Source organism: Salvelinus alpinus, chromosome 27, assembly GCF_045679555.1.
Source record: "Salvelinus alpinus chromosome 27, SLU_Salpinus.1, whole genome shotgun sequence".
Taxonomy (NCBI): Eukaryota; Metazoa; Chordata; class Actinopteri; order Salmoniformes; family Salmonidae; genus Salvelinus; species Salvelinus alpinus.
In genome coordinates, this window is record NC_092112.1 from 16,433,529 (window position 1) to 16,451,212 (window position 17,684).

General features: G+C 41.1%; 1 protein-coding gene across 1 annotated transcript in view; it reads left to right on the plus strand.

Moving 5' to 3' along the window:
- Positions 1-2,347: 2,347 nt before the first annotated feature.
- The window catches only part of LOC139556035 (protein eva-1 homolog A-like), a 167,842-nt gene continuing 152,505 nt past the window's right edge, over positions 2,348-17,684 (plus strand). The window contains exon 1 of the mRNA XM_071369511.1: positions 2,348-2,676. Coding sequence (XP_071225612.1) covers positions 2,568-2,676 — 109 coding nt within the window. The 5' untranslated portion in view covers positions 2,348-2,567. The remainder of the gene's footprint in view (positions 2,677-17,684) is intronic.

Genomic DNA, 17,684 nt, shown 5'->3' on the forward strand with positions numbered 1-17,684 from the left:
TTTGGGGTCACTTAGAAATGTTCTTGTTTTTGAAAGGAAAGCAAATTTTTTGTCCATTAAAATAACATCAAATTGATCAGGAATACAGTGTAGACATTGTTAATATTGTAAATGACTATTGTAACTGGAAACGGCAGATTTTTTATGGAATATCTAAATAGGCGTACAGAGGCCCATTATCAGCAACCATCACCCCTGTGTTTCAATGGCATGTTGTGTTAGCTAATCCAAGTTTATCATTTTAAAAGGCTAATTGATCATTAGAAAACCCTTTTGTTATTATTTTAGCACAGCTGAAAACTGTTGTTCTGATTAAAGAAGCAATAAAACTGGCCTTCTTTAAACTAGTTGAGTATCTGGAGCATCAGCATTTGTGGGTTCGATTACAGGCTCCAAATGGCCAGAAACAAATAACTTTCTTCTGAAACTCGTCAGTCTACTCTTGTTCTGAGAAATGAAGGCTATTCCATGCGAGAAATTGCCAAGAAACTGAAGATCTCATACAACGCTGTGTACTACTCCCTTCCCAGAACAGCTGGCTCTAACCAGAATAGAAAGAGGAGTGGGAGGCCCCGGTGCACAACTGAGAAAGAGGACAAGTACATTAGAGTTTCTAGTTTGAGAAACGGACGCCTCACAAGTCCTCAACTGGCAGCTTCATTAAATAACACCCGCAAAACACCAGTCTCAACTTCAACAGTGAAGAGGCGACTCCAGGTGCTGGCCTTCTAGGCAGAGTTGCAAAGAAAAAGGCATAACTCAGACTGGCCAATAAAAAGAAAAGATTAAGATTGGCAAAAGAACACAGACACTGGACAGAGGAAATCTGCCTAGAAGGCCAGCCTCCCGGAGTCGCCTCTCACTTATGACGTTGAGACTGGTGTTTTGCGGGTACTCTTTAATGAAGTGACCCCAAACTTTTGAACGGTAGTGTATGTCATTGAGTTAATAAAGCAACATACAAACATTACCTCTTTTTTGTTTTCTTGAGTAAGGCAGCTCCAAAATGCAGGTGTTTCAGCCTAGCTCAGTGTTTTCTGTGGTGGTGGGGCAAGCCAGTAGAAAATACGGAGCGTTGCAACGAAAGACTTTGATGACAAAATTTGCCCACGAAGGACTGCCGCGCCACTTTCCTGTTCAAAAGAGCACAGCACAACAAGGTGAGTCCAAAAGTGTATTGTATGCTGCTGCATAAATTATGTAATATGCCAGGGAGATATGTATACTGTAGCTAAGACACTAATACTAAGTGTATGTTGTGTAGTAAGATGTTAGTAGCCCATGTGCCTCACCCTAATAATTTGGTCCATTTACCCCTCTTAATTTTTCCTACTGTTCTGACTCGGTGGTACACATGTAGCCTATAACCTGTTTTATAGAAATGTAATCATTGAATATTGTAAGCGCTTTCATTGTCTGCTTTTATGTCCCCTTTATGTATCCTACGGTTCTGACTTGGTGTACAGGAAGAACACTGTAAGAATGGCCCATGTTCTGAATTCTGTCACTGTACATTTCAAAAGTGCTAAACAAATAGTTAAATTGACTACGTCCGTCCTCGCTCGCTCATTAATGTCATAATTTAAGTTACGGATTGCCTCTTACACGCTTGTCTTCCCCTTATACCATAGTTCGTACATCTCAATTGTCATTAGAAACCACATTTGTTTAAGCAAGTCAGCCATATCAGTCATGTTTTTTTTTAAGGCAGTAAATGAGGCTGAATGAACTGTTTCGCTGCCAGACAAGGCTCTGCTGATAGGCAGGTGTAGCAGTGGTAAGGTGTTGGGGCTGCTGTTGGGACAGCTTTATGTAGGTCCAAACAGTTTGTGGGCAGCATTTGTCACCGTTATATTGCAATTAATATATTGTTTAGTGTTGTTTTGTATAGTGGCTTTGCTGGCATGCATTTTTTTACCCCACCAACGTTTACATGCTAAAATCGCCACTGCACAAGCAGGCTGGTGACATTCTGTGACAATCTCAGTTCTATGCGAAGAGTTCATTGAACTGAATTTTTAAAAATTGTTTTCAATTCCATAAATGTACTGATGTAAATCTTTTCTAATGACTTGTATTTATCTTGTTTAATGCATCTGATTTTGTAACTGTCATCTTTGAATTATGGTATTATTTTTGTTTATTTTTTAAAAACTAATCCGAATGACAGAGTCGAAGTTGTCTCTGGGAAGAAATAAAGTTATTTTTATTATATTTCTGAATGGATACAAAAATTGATATAATCGCTTGTAATATAGTGACTGTCCAATCAGAGACTTTACAGCGCTCCAAACAGCGGGCTTTGAGACCATGCGGATACCGCTCCTACAGGTGGGCCAGCCAGCCACTTCCACACGCAGTTGGAAATCTAAGTTTCCAAGTGAATTGCTGCTTGGCTCGAGCTCTCGTTCCTTCTCTCCTCCGAGGAATGATGAGGTGATTCGGAGCACCAACAATGGGACCGAGCATGTATTGATGCTTGCCACGCAGAACCTAAACTCCAAAGCAACCCTGGACCTTCAGAACGTGGAGGAGAAGTAACTCCAAAAAGTGTCGCTGTTTCAAGGATGTTCTTCCCAGATGTGCCTCTCTCAGCCATCAATTACGCGCTCGTGTTGGGAATAACGTGTCTGACGGTCTTCTGCAACTTCACCAAAAGTTCCTCTGAGTTTTCAGGTTGGGAAAGCATGCTTACCCCATTCTAATTGATGCTGCGTTTGTTTTACCATTGTAGTCTATACTTTGTGTAATACATGCCTTATACTAGTTGTTTTTGGCTAGAACAAGTGAGGGCGATACATTGAGAATATCCATATTGGGTGGTGTTGGTCAGGTGATAAAGTCGCGGTCATCTGCACAGAAAGTATTTTGGGCTAGGCTACTTTATATTTCAGATTTGCAGAGTGCAGTGCGGATTGTTATTGGTTGTAGTTTTTACTACATGTTTTGTAGTCTATGGGCCCCATTTGGCGTGTTACAACCTGCGGTGCATGTGTTTGCTTCAAATCAAAAAGACTAACGCTTTTAAAGGCACGCAGTAAGATGTAGGCATTTCCATCTACAAGGACCCATGAGCACCAATATGGGATGTTCATAGGAGCATGTCCAATTGGGTGTCAAAACTAAGAATCAAATATATATATATATACACACACACACAGTGCCTTCGGGAAGTATTCAGACCCCTTGACTTTTTCCACATTTTGTTATGTTACAGCCTTATTCTAAAATGGATTAAATCGTTTCCCCCCACTCATCAATCTACACACAATACCCCATAATGACAAAGCAAAAACAGGTTTTTAGAAATGTTTGCTACTTTATTACAACAAAAAAACGGAAATAAATCATTTACATAAGTATTCAGACCCTTTAGTCAGTACTTTGTTGAAGCACCTTTGACTGCGATTACAGCATCGCGTCTTCTTGGGTATGACGCTATGAAGCTTGGCACATCTGTATTTGTGTAGTTTCTCCCATTCTTCTCTGCAGATCCTCTCAAGCTCTGTCATGTTGGATGGGGAACGTTGCTGCACAGCTATTTTCAGGTCTCTCCAGAGATGTTTGATTGGGTTAAAGTCTGGGCTCTGGCTGGGCCACTCAAGGACATTCAGAGACATGTCCCAAAGCCATTCATGCGTTGTCTTGGCTGTGTGCTTAGAGTCGTTGTCCTGTTGGAAGGTGAACCTTCGCCCAGTCTGAGTGCTCTGGAGCAGGTTTTCATCGAGGATCTCTCTGTACTTTGCTCCGTTCATCTCTCCCTCGAGCCTGACTAGTCTCCCAGTCCGTGCTGCTGAAAAATATCCCCACAGCATGATGCTGCCACCACCATGCTTTACCGTAGGGATGGTGCCAGGCTTTCTCCAGACGTGGCGCTTGGCATCCAGGCCAAAGAGTTCAATCTATGTTTCATCAGACTGAGAGTCTTTAGGTGCCTTTTGGCAAACTCCAAGCCGGTTGTCATGTGCCTTTTACTGAGGAGTGGCTTCCGTCTGGCCACTCTACCATAAAGGCCTGATTGGTGGAGTGTTGCAGAGATGTCCTCTGGAAGCTTCTCCCATCTCCACAGAGGAACTTTAGAGCTCTGTTAGAATGAACATTGGGTTCTTGTTCACCTTCCTGACCAAGGCCCTTCTCCCCTATTTTATATTTTATATTCTTCAAAGTAGCCACCCTGCCTTGATGACAGCTTTGCACACTCTTGGCATTTTCTCAACCAGCTTCACCTGGAATGCTTTTCCAACAATCTTGAAAGAGTTCCCACATATGCTGAGCACTTGTTGGCTGCTTTTCCTTCACTCTGCGGTCCAACTCATCCCAAACCATCTCAATTGGGTTGAGGCCGGGTGATTGTGGAGGCCAGGTCATATGACCATATGATGCAGCACTCCATCACTCTCCTTCTTGGTCAAATAGCCCTTACACAGCCTGGAGGTGTGTTGGGTTATTGTCCTGTTGAAAAACAAATTATAGTCCCACTAAGTGCAAACCAGATGGGATGGCGTATCGCTGCAGAATGCTGTGGTAGCCATGCTGGTTAAGTTTGCCTTGAATTCTAAATAAATCACTGATAGAGTCACCAGCAAAGCACCATCACACCACCTCCTCCATGCTTCACTGTGAGATCCACAAATGCGGCAATCATCTGTTCACCTATTCTGCGTCTCACAAAGACACGGCGGTTGGAATCACAAATTTGGACTCATCAGACCAAAGGACAGATTTCCACTGGTCTAATGTCCATTGCTCGTGTTTCTTTGGCCAAACAAGTGTCTTCTTCTTATTGTTGTCCTTTCATAGTGGTTTCTTTGCAGCAGTTCGACCATGAAGGCCTGATTCACGCAGTCTCTTCTGAAGAGTTGATGTTGAGATGTGTCTGTTAGTTGAACTTTGTGAAGCATTTATTTGGGCTGCAATTTCTGAGGCTGGTAACTCTATTGAACTTATCCTCTGTAGCAGAGGAAACTCTGGGTCTTCCTTTCCTGTGGTGGTCCTCATGAGAGTCAGTTTCATCATAGCGCTTGATGGTTTTTGCGTCTGCACTTGAAGAAACTTGACGTTTTTTTCCCGGATTGATTGACCTTCATGTCTTAAAGTAATGATGGACTGTCGTTTCTCTTTGCTTATTTGAGCTGTTCTTGCCATAATATGGACTTGGTCTGTTACCAAATGGGGCTTTCTTCTGTATACCACCCCTACCTTGTCACAACACAACTGATTGGCTCAAACACATTAAGAAGGAAAGAAATTCCACAAATTAACATTTAACAAGGCACACCTGTTAATCGAAATGCATACCAGGTGACTACCTCATGAAGCTGGTTGAGAGAATGCCAAGAGTGGGAAAAGCTGTCATCAAGGCAAAGGGTGACTACTTTAAAGAATCTCAAATATAAAATATATTTTGATTTGTTAAACACTTTGGTTACTACATGATTCCATATGTGTTTTTTCATAGTTTCAATTATTCTACAATGTAGAAAATAGTAAAATAAAGAAAACTGACTCTGGAAGCAACGTCAGCACAATAACTTTTCTTCGGGAGCTCCAAGAAAAGGGTTTTCATGGCCGAGCAGCCGCACACAAGCCTAAGATCACCATGCACAATGCCAAGTGTTGGCTGGTGTGGTGTAAAGCTCGCCGCCATTGGACTCTGGAGCAGTGGAAACATGTTCTCTGGAGTGATGAATCACGCTTTACCATCTGGCAGTCCGACGGACGAATTAGGGTTTGGCGGATCCCAGGAGAACGCTACCTACCCCAATGCATAGTGCCAACTGTAAAGTTTGGTGGAGGGGGAATGATGATCTGGGGCTGTTTTTCATGGTTCGGGCTAGGCCCCTTATTTCCAGTGAAGGGAAATCTTAACGCTACAGCATACAATGACATTCTTGACGATTCTGTGCTTCCAACTTTGTGGCAACAGTTTGGGGAAGGCACTTTCCTGTTTCAGCATGACATGTGCACAAAGCAAGGTCCATACGGAAATGGTTTGTCGAGATCAGTGTGGAAGAACTTGACTGGCCTGCACAGAGCACTGACCTCAACCCCATTGAACACCTTTGGGATGAATTGGAACCAGAGCCATGCCTAATTGCCCAACATCAGTGCCGATCTCACGAATGGTCTTGTGGCTGAATGTAAGCAAGTCCCCGCAGCAATGTTCCAACGTGTATTGGAAAGCCTTCCCAGAAGAGTGGAGGCTGTTATAGCAACAAAGGTGGGACCAACTCCATATTAATGGCCATGATTTTGGAATGAGATGTTCGACAAGCAGGTGTCCACATACTTTTGGTCATGTAGTGTAGCTATATACTGAACAGTACATTAAAGAAAAGTAGAGTACAGTAGAGCACACTATAGTGGAGTACAGTGTAATGTGCTGTATTGCACTATACTCTACTGTAATGTACTAAACATGTCTAATTTAATGTACTGTACTCTACAGTGATATCCAATCTTGTGACCAACCAAATGTGGTCTTGTTTGGGGGTGGAGCTCATTACAATAATACCCCGTGTGTAGAATAAAACCCAAATATGCAAACAACAAAAAAAAGCATATTACTTTGTGTTCCTATTCAGGATAAATCACCATGTAGAGAATGACATTCATATCCATAATTATTAATTTCAGTATAGTACAGATCAGGGACCCATGTTACAATTACGTTACCATAATTATGTTAGAGGATGTAAATTCACTTCACCTACTGTAGTTCAATAACCAAAATACTGTCACGTCCTGGCCATAGAAAGTCTTTATTTTCTATGGTAGAGTAGGTCAGGGCGTGACTAGGGGTTAGTCTAGTTTATATTTTCTATCTGGGGTTCTAGTTTGATTTTTCTATGTTGGTGTTTTAGTATGATTCCCAATTAGAGGCAGCTGGCTATCGTTGTCTCTAATTGGGGATCATACTTAAGTAGCATTTTTTTCACCTGTGGGTTATGGGATATTGTTTTGAGTGGTGCACGGTGCACTGCTGTAGTCACGGTTTGTTGTTCGTTTATTGTTTATTGTTTGTTTTGCTAAGTTTCACTATAATAAATTATGTGGAACTCTACGTACGCTGCGCCTTGGTCCGACCATTATTACGAACATCGTGACAAATAAAAATGTCAAATTCAAGGTGTTATGTCATAGCTGACACCCAATTATTTCTGCAGGCGTCTTTGAATCTTAATTCGTAGTAGTTATTTTAAGAGATTTTGGAAAATGTGGTTGCATAAAAAACTCAGGGAGATTTTACCCTAATTCTGACATTTTCTGTGTAGCCTAAATTGTTCAAAGCAGTCCTAGATTTGTATGGTTTGTTAAACTTTGAAATCAATCTTTTTTGTTTGGCATACATTTTTTAAGCGAAAAATGTAATTGCCCATGTGCATGCCATCAAAGTGGAGCACCAAAACAAACGTAAACAATGGTGATAATGCGGGACGGCTATGGCTATTCAAGGAATGACATTTCATAGAGCAACGTCACTATTTTTTTTATAGCTACGTCATTCTTCAAATTCTATGACAACAAAGCCATAAACATTGTTTTTTGTTGTTATGATACGTTATAGAGTTGTACTAACCTCAACATCCTATGAATTTACAGGAAATCTTACACTGTGGCTTTAAACATGCTGAAAGCCTCATGTGCCTTGGTCTGTGTGTCATGGTACTTCTAATACTGTCAAAATAGGGGGTTTAACATCTACCCCGTTGTTTTGCTACTTGTCAATAGCCCACATGCTTTTACTGTTGCCAGTGCCTCGGTATCAGTTATTGTAGGCCTATTTTCATTAGTACTCTAACGCACTGACATTTGTAAATAGCACATTTAACTTCCTGATCATGCTTGTAGATAAAGACATGTCAGAATGGTGTTAATGTTTTACTACATAAAAGATTATACTACTACCTCACCCAGTTGGAAATAACCCACATTCTTTGGACTTCCAAGACATGTTGAGAATATTTCAAGAGCATTGACAGATATGGATATATACAGTGGTATTTATGTGAATGTTTCCTTGTTATTTAAAACTGAAGCAGTATTTCTGACAGTTCTATAGGCCTACATGTGTTTCATCTACTTAATATCCTTGCACGTTTTCTTTATTTCTACAGAATAATGCCATGCGATAAAGCACAAGCCCTAACTGTCATGGTCTATTGTAATGAATGGGAAAAGTCTCTCATTTGAGATTGGAGGCTTCAGTGATTCTCTAGCCCCCAGCCTAGACCAGCCCTCTAAGCTGCAGCAGGGCTGTAAGTTTTGTTTACTGTGTCATAAACCAGGAGGAGAGCTTTGTGTCAATGTGAATTGGCTTCTAATGGGTCTCCTAATGGTTGTAAATGAGCAGACAAATGCCTGACTGGGGCCAAGGTGTTAAAGAGCAGATGTGTTAAGTTAATGTGTGCGTTAGTGCCTGTTGCTTAGGCGATTGCTCTGTCATTACCTCTCAAAATGCTGATAACTTTACATTTTGAGTCTGTTCAACTCTATATTGTCCAGAAATAGATTGAGTCAATGGATGGGACTAATGCAACCTCACAGAAAACATGTTACTAAAACCAGTATAGTCTAGATTTAATGTCAGAGCAGTTTTTTATATTTTACCTTTATTTAACTAGGCAAGTCAGTTATGAACAAATTCTTATTTTCAATGACGGCCTACCAGGAAACAGTGGGTTAACTGCCTTGTTCAGGGGCAGAATGACAGATTTTTACCTTGTCAGCTCGGGGATTCGATCTTGCAGCCTTTCGGTTACTAGTCCAACAATCTAACCACTAGGCTACCTGCCACCCCGGGACAGCCCTTGGAACAGCTTTATGAATCTCCTGGGTTAGACTCGATTATCGAAACATTGGGTGGTAGGCAGGAGTTGTTCCTTTAGGCCGGGGATGGGAAAGGAAACGTCATTGTCATATACGTCCCTTCATTCCTGGTTCCTAAACTCTTAAGTTATATTAGGTACGGGGCCGGGGGTTCGGAAACTTGTTTGCTCACCAGGACCACTGCAACCCAACATACCAATGCAAAAACTGCTGACTTGGCCGCATTCAATTCAACGTGAATTAAGAAAAGAATCCTGCTCCCAAATGCCATTTCGGGGACTGAAAGACAACTTTAGCAATCAGGCACATTCTTGGCCAACTGGCATCTCCTTGGAGACCAAGGACCAAGCCTTTGATTGACATCTGCCTGCTGAGCAGAGGACAGTGACAGAAGTGGCTGATTTGAGACCCTACATCTGTCAGTGAGAGAAGATGGTCGTCTCTAGGCCTAGCCTACATCTGCAGGGAGGAAAGGCTAGACGTTCTGTCCCTTGGTCTGAAGCTGTAACTCAATTGTAATGAATGGTTTTCTTTTTTGTATAGGGATAGGTTTCCAGTTACTTTTCACCGTTACTCTTAAGCCTATCGTGTCGTCAAGGGTCATAAAAGAGAGGAGTTCATTAAGGCTTGAATCCTAATGCGCTTCAGTCAAATGCTTTTTCAAATCTCCCATTAACTTTAATGAACAATTTACGCTTAAGTCCAGTGTATGTGCACTTACAGTTGAAGTCGGAAGTTTACATACACTTAGGTTGGAGTCATTAAAACTCGTTTTTCAACCACTCCACAAATGTCTTGTTAACAAACTATAGTTTTGGCAAGTCGGTTAGGACATCTACTTTGTGCATGACAAGTAATTTTGTTTACAATTGTTTACAGACAGATTATTTCACTGTTTCACAATTCCGTGGGGTCAGAAGTTTACATACACTAAGTTGACTGTGCCTTTAAACAACTTTGAAAATTCCAGAAAATGTTGTCTTGGCTTTAGAATCTTCTGATAGGCTAATTGACATAATTTGAGTCAATTGGAGGTGTACCTGTGGATGTATTTCAAGGCCTACCTTCAAACTCAGTGCCTCTTTGCTTGACATTATGGGAAAATCAAAAGAAATCAGCCAAGACCTCAGAAAAAAATGTAGACCTCCACAAGTCTGGTTCATCCTTGGGAGTAATTTCCAAACGCCTGAAGGTACCACGTTCATCTGTACAAACAATAGTACGCAAGTATAAACACCATGGGACCATGCAGCCATCATACCGCTCAGGAAGGAGAGGCGTTCTGTCTCCTAGAGATGAATGTACTTTGGTGCGAAAAGTGCAAATCAATCCCAGAACAACAGCAAAGGACCTTGTGAAGATGCTGGAGGAAACAGGTAGAAAAGTATCTATATCCACAGTAAAATGAGTCCTATATCGACATAACCTGAAAGGCCGCTCAGCAAGGAAGAAGCCACTGCTCCAAAACCGCCATAAAAAAGCCAGACTACAGTTCGCAACTGCACATGGGGACAAAGATCGTACTTTTTGGAGAAAAAAATAGACAAAAATATAACTGTTTGGCCATAATGACCATCGTTATGTTTGGAGGAAAAAGGGGGAGGCTTGCAAGTCGAAGGGTTGGAAGCATCATGTTGTGGAGGTGCTTTGCTGCAGGAGGGACTGGTGCACTTCACAAAATAGATGGCATCATGAGAAGGAAAATTATGTAGATATATTGAAGAAACATCAAGACATCAGTCAGGAAGTTAAAGCTTGGTCGCAAATGAGTCTTCCAAATGGACAATGACCCCAAGCATACTTCCAAAGTTGTGGCAAAATGGCTTAAGGACAACAAAGTCAAGGTATTGGAGTGGCTATCACAAAGCCCTGACCTCAATCCTATAGAATATTTGTGGGCAGAACTGAAAAAGCGTGTGCGAGCAAGGAGGCGTACAAACCTGACTCAGTTACACCAGCTCTGTCAGGAGGAATGGGCCAAATTTCTCCCAACTTATTGTGGGAAGCTTGTGGAAGGCTACCCGAAACGTTTTACCGAAGTTAAACAATTTAAAGGCAATGCTACCAAATACTAATTAAGTGTATGTAAACTTCTGACCCACTGGGAATGTGATGAAAGAAATAAAAGCTGAAATAAATCATTCTCTCCACTATTATTCTGACATCTCACATTCTTAAAATAAAGTGGTGATCCTAACTGACCTAAAAACAGGAATTTTTGCTAGGATTAAATGACAGGAATTGTGAAAAACTATGTTTAAATGTATTTGGCTAAGATGTTTTGGGCTTTGTGTACATATAACCAGTGCATATCAGTGCTAGTCATGCATTTCCAGTTGTCGAAATGTCACGTCCACTCTTCGAGAAGAGAAACCTAGAAATCATGGCTAAACCAGTACTGACTGAATGTTATTTTAAATAGTCTGAGTCTATCGCTTTTAATGATTTCATTCACCCTAGATATAAAAACAAATGTCAGTGGCAGGTGATTGAGTTCTCTCTCTCTCTTATCACCTCTATCATTCCAACACACAGCTGCCTGAATGACTAATTAAAAGTGAGGAGTGAGCGCTTCATGTGAAAGACCCCCTTGGCTATGAGCTAGCTCTTTAACTCTAGCAGAGTACTAAAATACCTTTATCTTATCTGATGCTTGGAGAATTAGAATCATCATCATGATAAGTACTTGAATCATAGTGCTTGAAGCCAGGTCCTTCTAACCCAGCAATGCAGAGTTGCCAACAGTGGCATTTTAAAGGGATAGTCCATCCAAATTCCAACTACAGATAGTAAAGGGAACTTTAAAGGCACACAGATACAGTACGGTGCATGTACTACTTAAACAAACATACAGTACATTCATTCACCTTTTTATATGTTTTTGGGAGAACCAGTGTGGCATGAAACCCCAGCTGCAGAAGTATTTCTCCCAATGCTTTTGGTGTCGCCCAGCCCAAAGCATGAAAAAGGGTTGCACCATAGGTCTCTATTATTGACCCACCAGGGTGTTACAGTGAAAACTCTCCCCTCTCTCTCTTTCTGTGTCTCGTAAACCTGTGGCCTAGAGACCCATTTAACCTCAGTCAATGGCTGTTAAAGTGTCACGGGGTCAACAAAGGTCAAACCATCCTAGCTAATGTGTGTGTGTGGCAGGAAGGCTAAACATCCATCTTGCCTTCCTCTGTCTCTCCTCTCTGCTATTGATGTGAGAGTACATAGAGTGGAGAGTTTTGTGTTTTTTTATCGACAATTTCCAAAGGAGGCCACCCAAATCTTAGTGTTTTGTTTTGTTTGGTTGTGTTCCTGTTATTAAATGAGATGTCTGATTTATACAAAGCTTTATTGGTTTCTTTTGTTCGTGGATAGGCAGGCAGTAGCAAGAGTTAGCAACAATAGCCCACTTGGAGAGCATGCTAACCTACTGTAACCCCACCAGGGACCTCCATGTCAAACCAGCATGGTCTTCTTTACAAGACAGTCACTCCATTGTTGCTGTGTGTTTACCCCCATTGTTGTCGCGTTAGCTCTGAAATGCTAACTTAGTGAGCGTCTCACACAAAGGCTGACCCTCTTGTGCCGGGGTTGCGTCGGGGACACTTTGTTTGGCTCGGCGAGGGCAGTCGGGCCATGGGGTCATACTTGTATTATGAAAATGCTTCTCACACCGCTATCAAAGGTGTCTAGGGTTTTTTACTGGACGGCGTTGAGACAGCGAGACACTTTGGCTTGTATAGTTATTCACTTGGTCTATAAAGGCAGTGTGGCTGGCTGGAGTTGCAGGCACTAAACAGTTTATACTTTAAAACACTGTTTTTCACACGCATTATGGCAATTGCTCTTTAAAAACTATGGCACAACCTAACCTTTAGTGCCTGCTGTTGTCGGACAACAACTAAGCAATCCTATTGTACTGGTTGTCATGGCGACCTTTGCCCTGGTTAAGGAGGTCAGTTCATCTCTCACCTGTGATGGGTTTTGGGTTATCTGCCTAACCCCCAATTATGGAGCACTCTGATGGGGTTAAGAGCCTTTTCACAGCTCTCCCTTCCTGCACACACACACACACACACACACACACACCTTCCCTCATCATCCAGCTCTCCTCTCATATCTTGTGGTTAGAGTGAACCAGGCCCCCCTATTTTATTGTGTAACCCCCTCTTAGCCCCTCCTCCCTCCACCATACCTGCCCCTCCTCCCTCCACCATACCTCCCTCCTCTCCTCCCGTCCTACCTCCCCCTCCATCCCCCACTCTGCCCCTCCTACCCAGGGCTTTTGCCTGAGCACTACTGTGTTTCTGTGTCGGTGTGCCAGGTGAGCTCTGTCCAAACAACCCCCCTCCTGCTTGTTTTGTCTACAGCAGGCGGAGGCAGGCGGGAGGGACGGACGGAGGGAGGCAGGCGGAATGGGGGTGGCACAAGGCTGGTATTCTCTTAAGAGAAGAAAAACACAAAACTTCAAAGTGCCTCACTTTTTGTAAATTATGTTCTATGAAGCCAGATTGTGAAGGACTCCATTCATCCCTCTTGACAGTATGTAACCAAAGTCATAAAGACGAAGTGGAGATGGCAGGGAATGCTACATATCAGTGGAGTGTTTAGTAATGTTGTGTACCTCACGGTGTACTCTGTGTAACAGTGTGTCGCTATTATCACACAGATCCATGTTTTATATCATCCAGCAGCAGTACGTCATGTAGTAATGACCAGTATCCTGTCAGATATCACGCACGCACGCACGCACGCACGCACGCACACACACACACAACAACTACAACAAACACTTCTATATTTGTGACAATGTGATAGAACACACTAACGTATTGTATGACACTCAATTGTAAGAGTGCGCATTACTCATTCTCAGTATGCGAAAATATAATGTTTTATAGTATGTGCATTTTCTCAAATCGAGAGTGGTTTAAATGCCAGGATGTTGTACTCATCTCAGCCCTTCATCTAGTAGAATTAAATGCACACTTTTCCACAATGCATTGGAAGAGGTGGGCTGTGAGTGATTGGCCCTAGTTCTCTGCAAGTAGCCAAACAACACAATGAGGCTACTTAATTGGGAAAATGCTGAATGCAAAGCTTCTGCGGTGGTGTTAAAATGTAGGTTAAGTAGTTTTTGTTCCCCTTGAAATAAGTATTTAAAAAAAAAAAATAATAATAATATTTATTTTTTTGACATTCAAAAGTTTCTTGTTCATTTGGCCTTCATCAGAGCTTTTAAAGTAAATACTAAACCATCTTTTGATTTGTGAATGTGTCGGCACCGGGGACTCAGGATGGGACTGCGATAATGATGTCATGTTAATCAGGCCTTTTGATTGGAACATATGGATGGTTTTAGTTTTGAGGGCTTATGGGTCTTTAGCAGTCATTCTGATCTCGTTCCCAATGATCACTGCTTTAGTTTAGTATGTTGTCGTTGCCAATGATCACTGCTTTAGTTTAGTATGTTGTCGTTCCCAATGATCACTGCTTTAGTTTAGTATGTTGTCGTTCCCAATGATCACTGCTTTAGTTTATTACGTTGTCGTTCCCAATGATCACTGCTTTAGTTTAGTATGTTGTCGTTCCCAATGATCACTGCTTTAGTTTAGTATGTTGTCGTTCCCAATGATCACTGCTTTAGTTTAGTATGTTGTCGTTCCCAATGATCACTGCTTTAGTTTAGTATGTTGTCGTTCCCAATGATCACTGCTTTAGTTTAGTATGTTGTCGTTCCCAATGATCACTGCTTTAGTTTAGTATGTTGTCGTTCCCAATGATCACTGCTTTAGTTTAGTATGTTGTCGTTCCCAATGATCACTGCTTTAGTTTATTACGTTGTCGTTCCCAATGATCACTGCTTTAGTTTAGTATGTTGTCGTTCCCAATGATCACTGCTTTAGTTTAGTATGTTGTCGTTCCCAATGATCACTGCTTTAGTTTCAGTACTGTTGTCGTTCCCAATGATCACTGCTTTAGTTTCAGTACGCTTGTTCGTTCCCAATGATCACTGCTTTAGTTTAGTATGTTGTCGTTCCCAATGATCACTGCTTTAGTTTAGTATGTTGTCGTTCCCAATGATCACTGCTTTAGTTTATTACGTTGTCGTTCCCAATGATCACTGCTTTAGTTTAGTATGTTGTCGTTCCCAATGATCACTGCTTTAGTTTAGTATGTTGTCGTTCCCAATGATCACTGCTTTAGTTTAGTACGTTGTCGTTCCCAATGATCACTGCTTTAGTTTAGTACGTTGTCGTTCCCAATGATCACTGCTTTAGTTTAGTATGTTGTCGTTCCCAATGATCACTGCTTTAGTTTAGTATGTTGTCGTTCCCAATGATCACTGCTTTAGTTTATTACGTTGTCGTTCCCAATGATCACTGCTTTAGTTTAGTATGTTGTCGTTCCCAATGATCACTGCTTTAGTTTATTACGTTGTCGTTCCCAATGATCACTGCTTTAGTTTATTACGTTGTCGTTCCCAATGATCACTGCTTTAGTTTATTACGTTGTCGTTCCCAATGATCACTGCTTTAGTTTATTACGTTGTCGTTCCCAATGATCACTGCTTTAGTTTATTACGTTGTCGTTCCCAATGATCACTGCTTTAGTTTATTACGTTGTCGTTCCCAATGATCACTGCTTTAGTTTATTACGTTGTCGTTCCCAATGATCACTGCTTTAGTTTATTACGTTGTCGTTCCCAATGATCACTGCTTTAGTTTATTACGTTGTCGTTCCCAATGATCACTGCTTTAGTTTAGTATGTTGTCGTTCCCAATGATCACTGCTTTAGTTTAGTATGTTGTCGTTCCCAATGATCACTGCTTTAGTTTAGTATGTTGTCGTTCCCAATGATCACTGCTTTAGTTTATTACGTTGTCGTTCCCAATGATCACTGCTTTAGTTTAGTATGTTGTCGTTCCCAATGATCACTGCTTTAGTTTAGTATGTTGTCGTTCCCAATGATCACTGCTTTAGTTTATTACGTTGTCGTTCCCAATGATCACAGCTTTAGTTTAGTATGTTGTCGTTCCCAATGATCACTGCTTTAGTTTATTATGTTGTCGTTCCCAATGATCACTGCTTTAGTTTAGTATGTTGTCGTTCCCAATGATCACTGCTTTAGTTTAGTATGTTGTCGTTCCCAATGATCACTGCTTTAGTTTAGTATGTTGTCGTTCCCAATGATCACTGCTTTAGTTTAGTATGTTGTCGTTCCCAATGATCACTGCTTTAGTTTAGTATGTTGTCGTTCCCAATGATCACTGCTTTAGTTTAGTATGTTGTCGTTCCCAATGATCACTGCTTTAGTATGTTGTCGTTCCCAATGATCACTGCTTTAGTTTAGTATGTTGTCGTTCCCAATGATCACTGCTTTAGTTTAGTATGTTGTCGTTCCCAATGATCACTGCTTTAGTTTAGTATGTTGTCGTTCCCAATGATCACTGCTTTAGTTTAGTATGTTGTCGTTCCCAATGATCACTGCTTTAGTATGTTGTCGTTCCCAATGATCACTGCTTTAGTTTATTACGTTGTCGTTCCCAATGATCACTGCTTTAGTTTATTATGTTGTCGTTCCCAATGATCACTGCTTTAGTTTAGTATGTTGTCGTTCCCAATGATCACTGCTTTAGTTTATTATGTTGTCGTTCCCAATGATCACTGCTTTAGTTTAGTATGTTGTCGTTCCCAATGATCACTGCTTTAGTTTAGTATGTTGTCGTTCCCAATGATCACTGCTTTAGTTTAGTATGTTGTCGTTCCCAATGATCACTGCTTTAGTTTAGTATGTTGTCGTTCCCAATGATCACTGCTTTAGTTTAGTATGTTGTCGTTTCAATGATCACTGCTTTAGTTTATTATGTTGTCGTTCCCAATGATCACTGCTTTAGTTTATTACGTTGTCGTTCCCAATGATCACTGCTTTAGTTTAGTACGTTGTCGTTCCCAATGATCACTGCTTTAGTTTAGTATGTTGTCGTTCCCAATGATCACTGCTTTAGTTTAGTATGTTGTCGTTCCCAATGATCACTGCTTTAGTTTATTACGTTGTCGTTCCCAATGATCACTGCTTTAGTTTATTACGTTGTCGTTCCCAATGATCACTGCTTTAGTTTAGTATGTTGTCGTTCCCAATGATCACTGCTTTAGTTTAGTATGTTGTCGTTCCCAATGATCACTGCTTTAGTTTAGTATGTTGTCGTTCCCAATGATCACTGCTTTAGTTTAGTATGTTGTCGTTCCCAATGATCACTGCTTTAGTTTAGTATGTTGTCGTTCCCAATGATCACTGCTTTAGTTCATTATGTTGTCGTTCCCAATGATCACTGCTTTAGTTTAGTATGTTGTCGTTCCCAATGATCACTGCTTTAGTTTAGTATGTTGTCGTTCCCAATGATCACTGCTTTAGTTTATTATGTTGTCGTTCCCAATGATCACTGCTTTAGTTTATTATGTTGTCGTTCCCAATGATCACTGCTTTAGTTTATTACGTTGTCGTTCCCAATGATCACTGCTTTAGTTTAGTATGTTGTCGTTCCCAATGATCACTGCTTTAGTTTAGTATGTTGTCGTTCCCAATGATCACTGCTTTAGTTTAGTATGTTGTCATTCCCAATGATCACTGCTTTAGTTTATTATGTTGTCATTCCCAATGATCACTGCTTTAGTTTAGTATGTTGTCGTTCCCAATGATCACTGCTTTAGTTTAGTATGTTGTCGTTCCCAATGATCACTGCTTTAGTTTAGTATGTTGTCGTTCCCAATGATCACTGCTTTAGTTTAGTATGTTGTCGTTCCCAATGATCACTGCTTTAGTTTATTACGTTGTCGTTCCCAATGATCACTGCTTTAGTTTA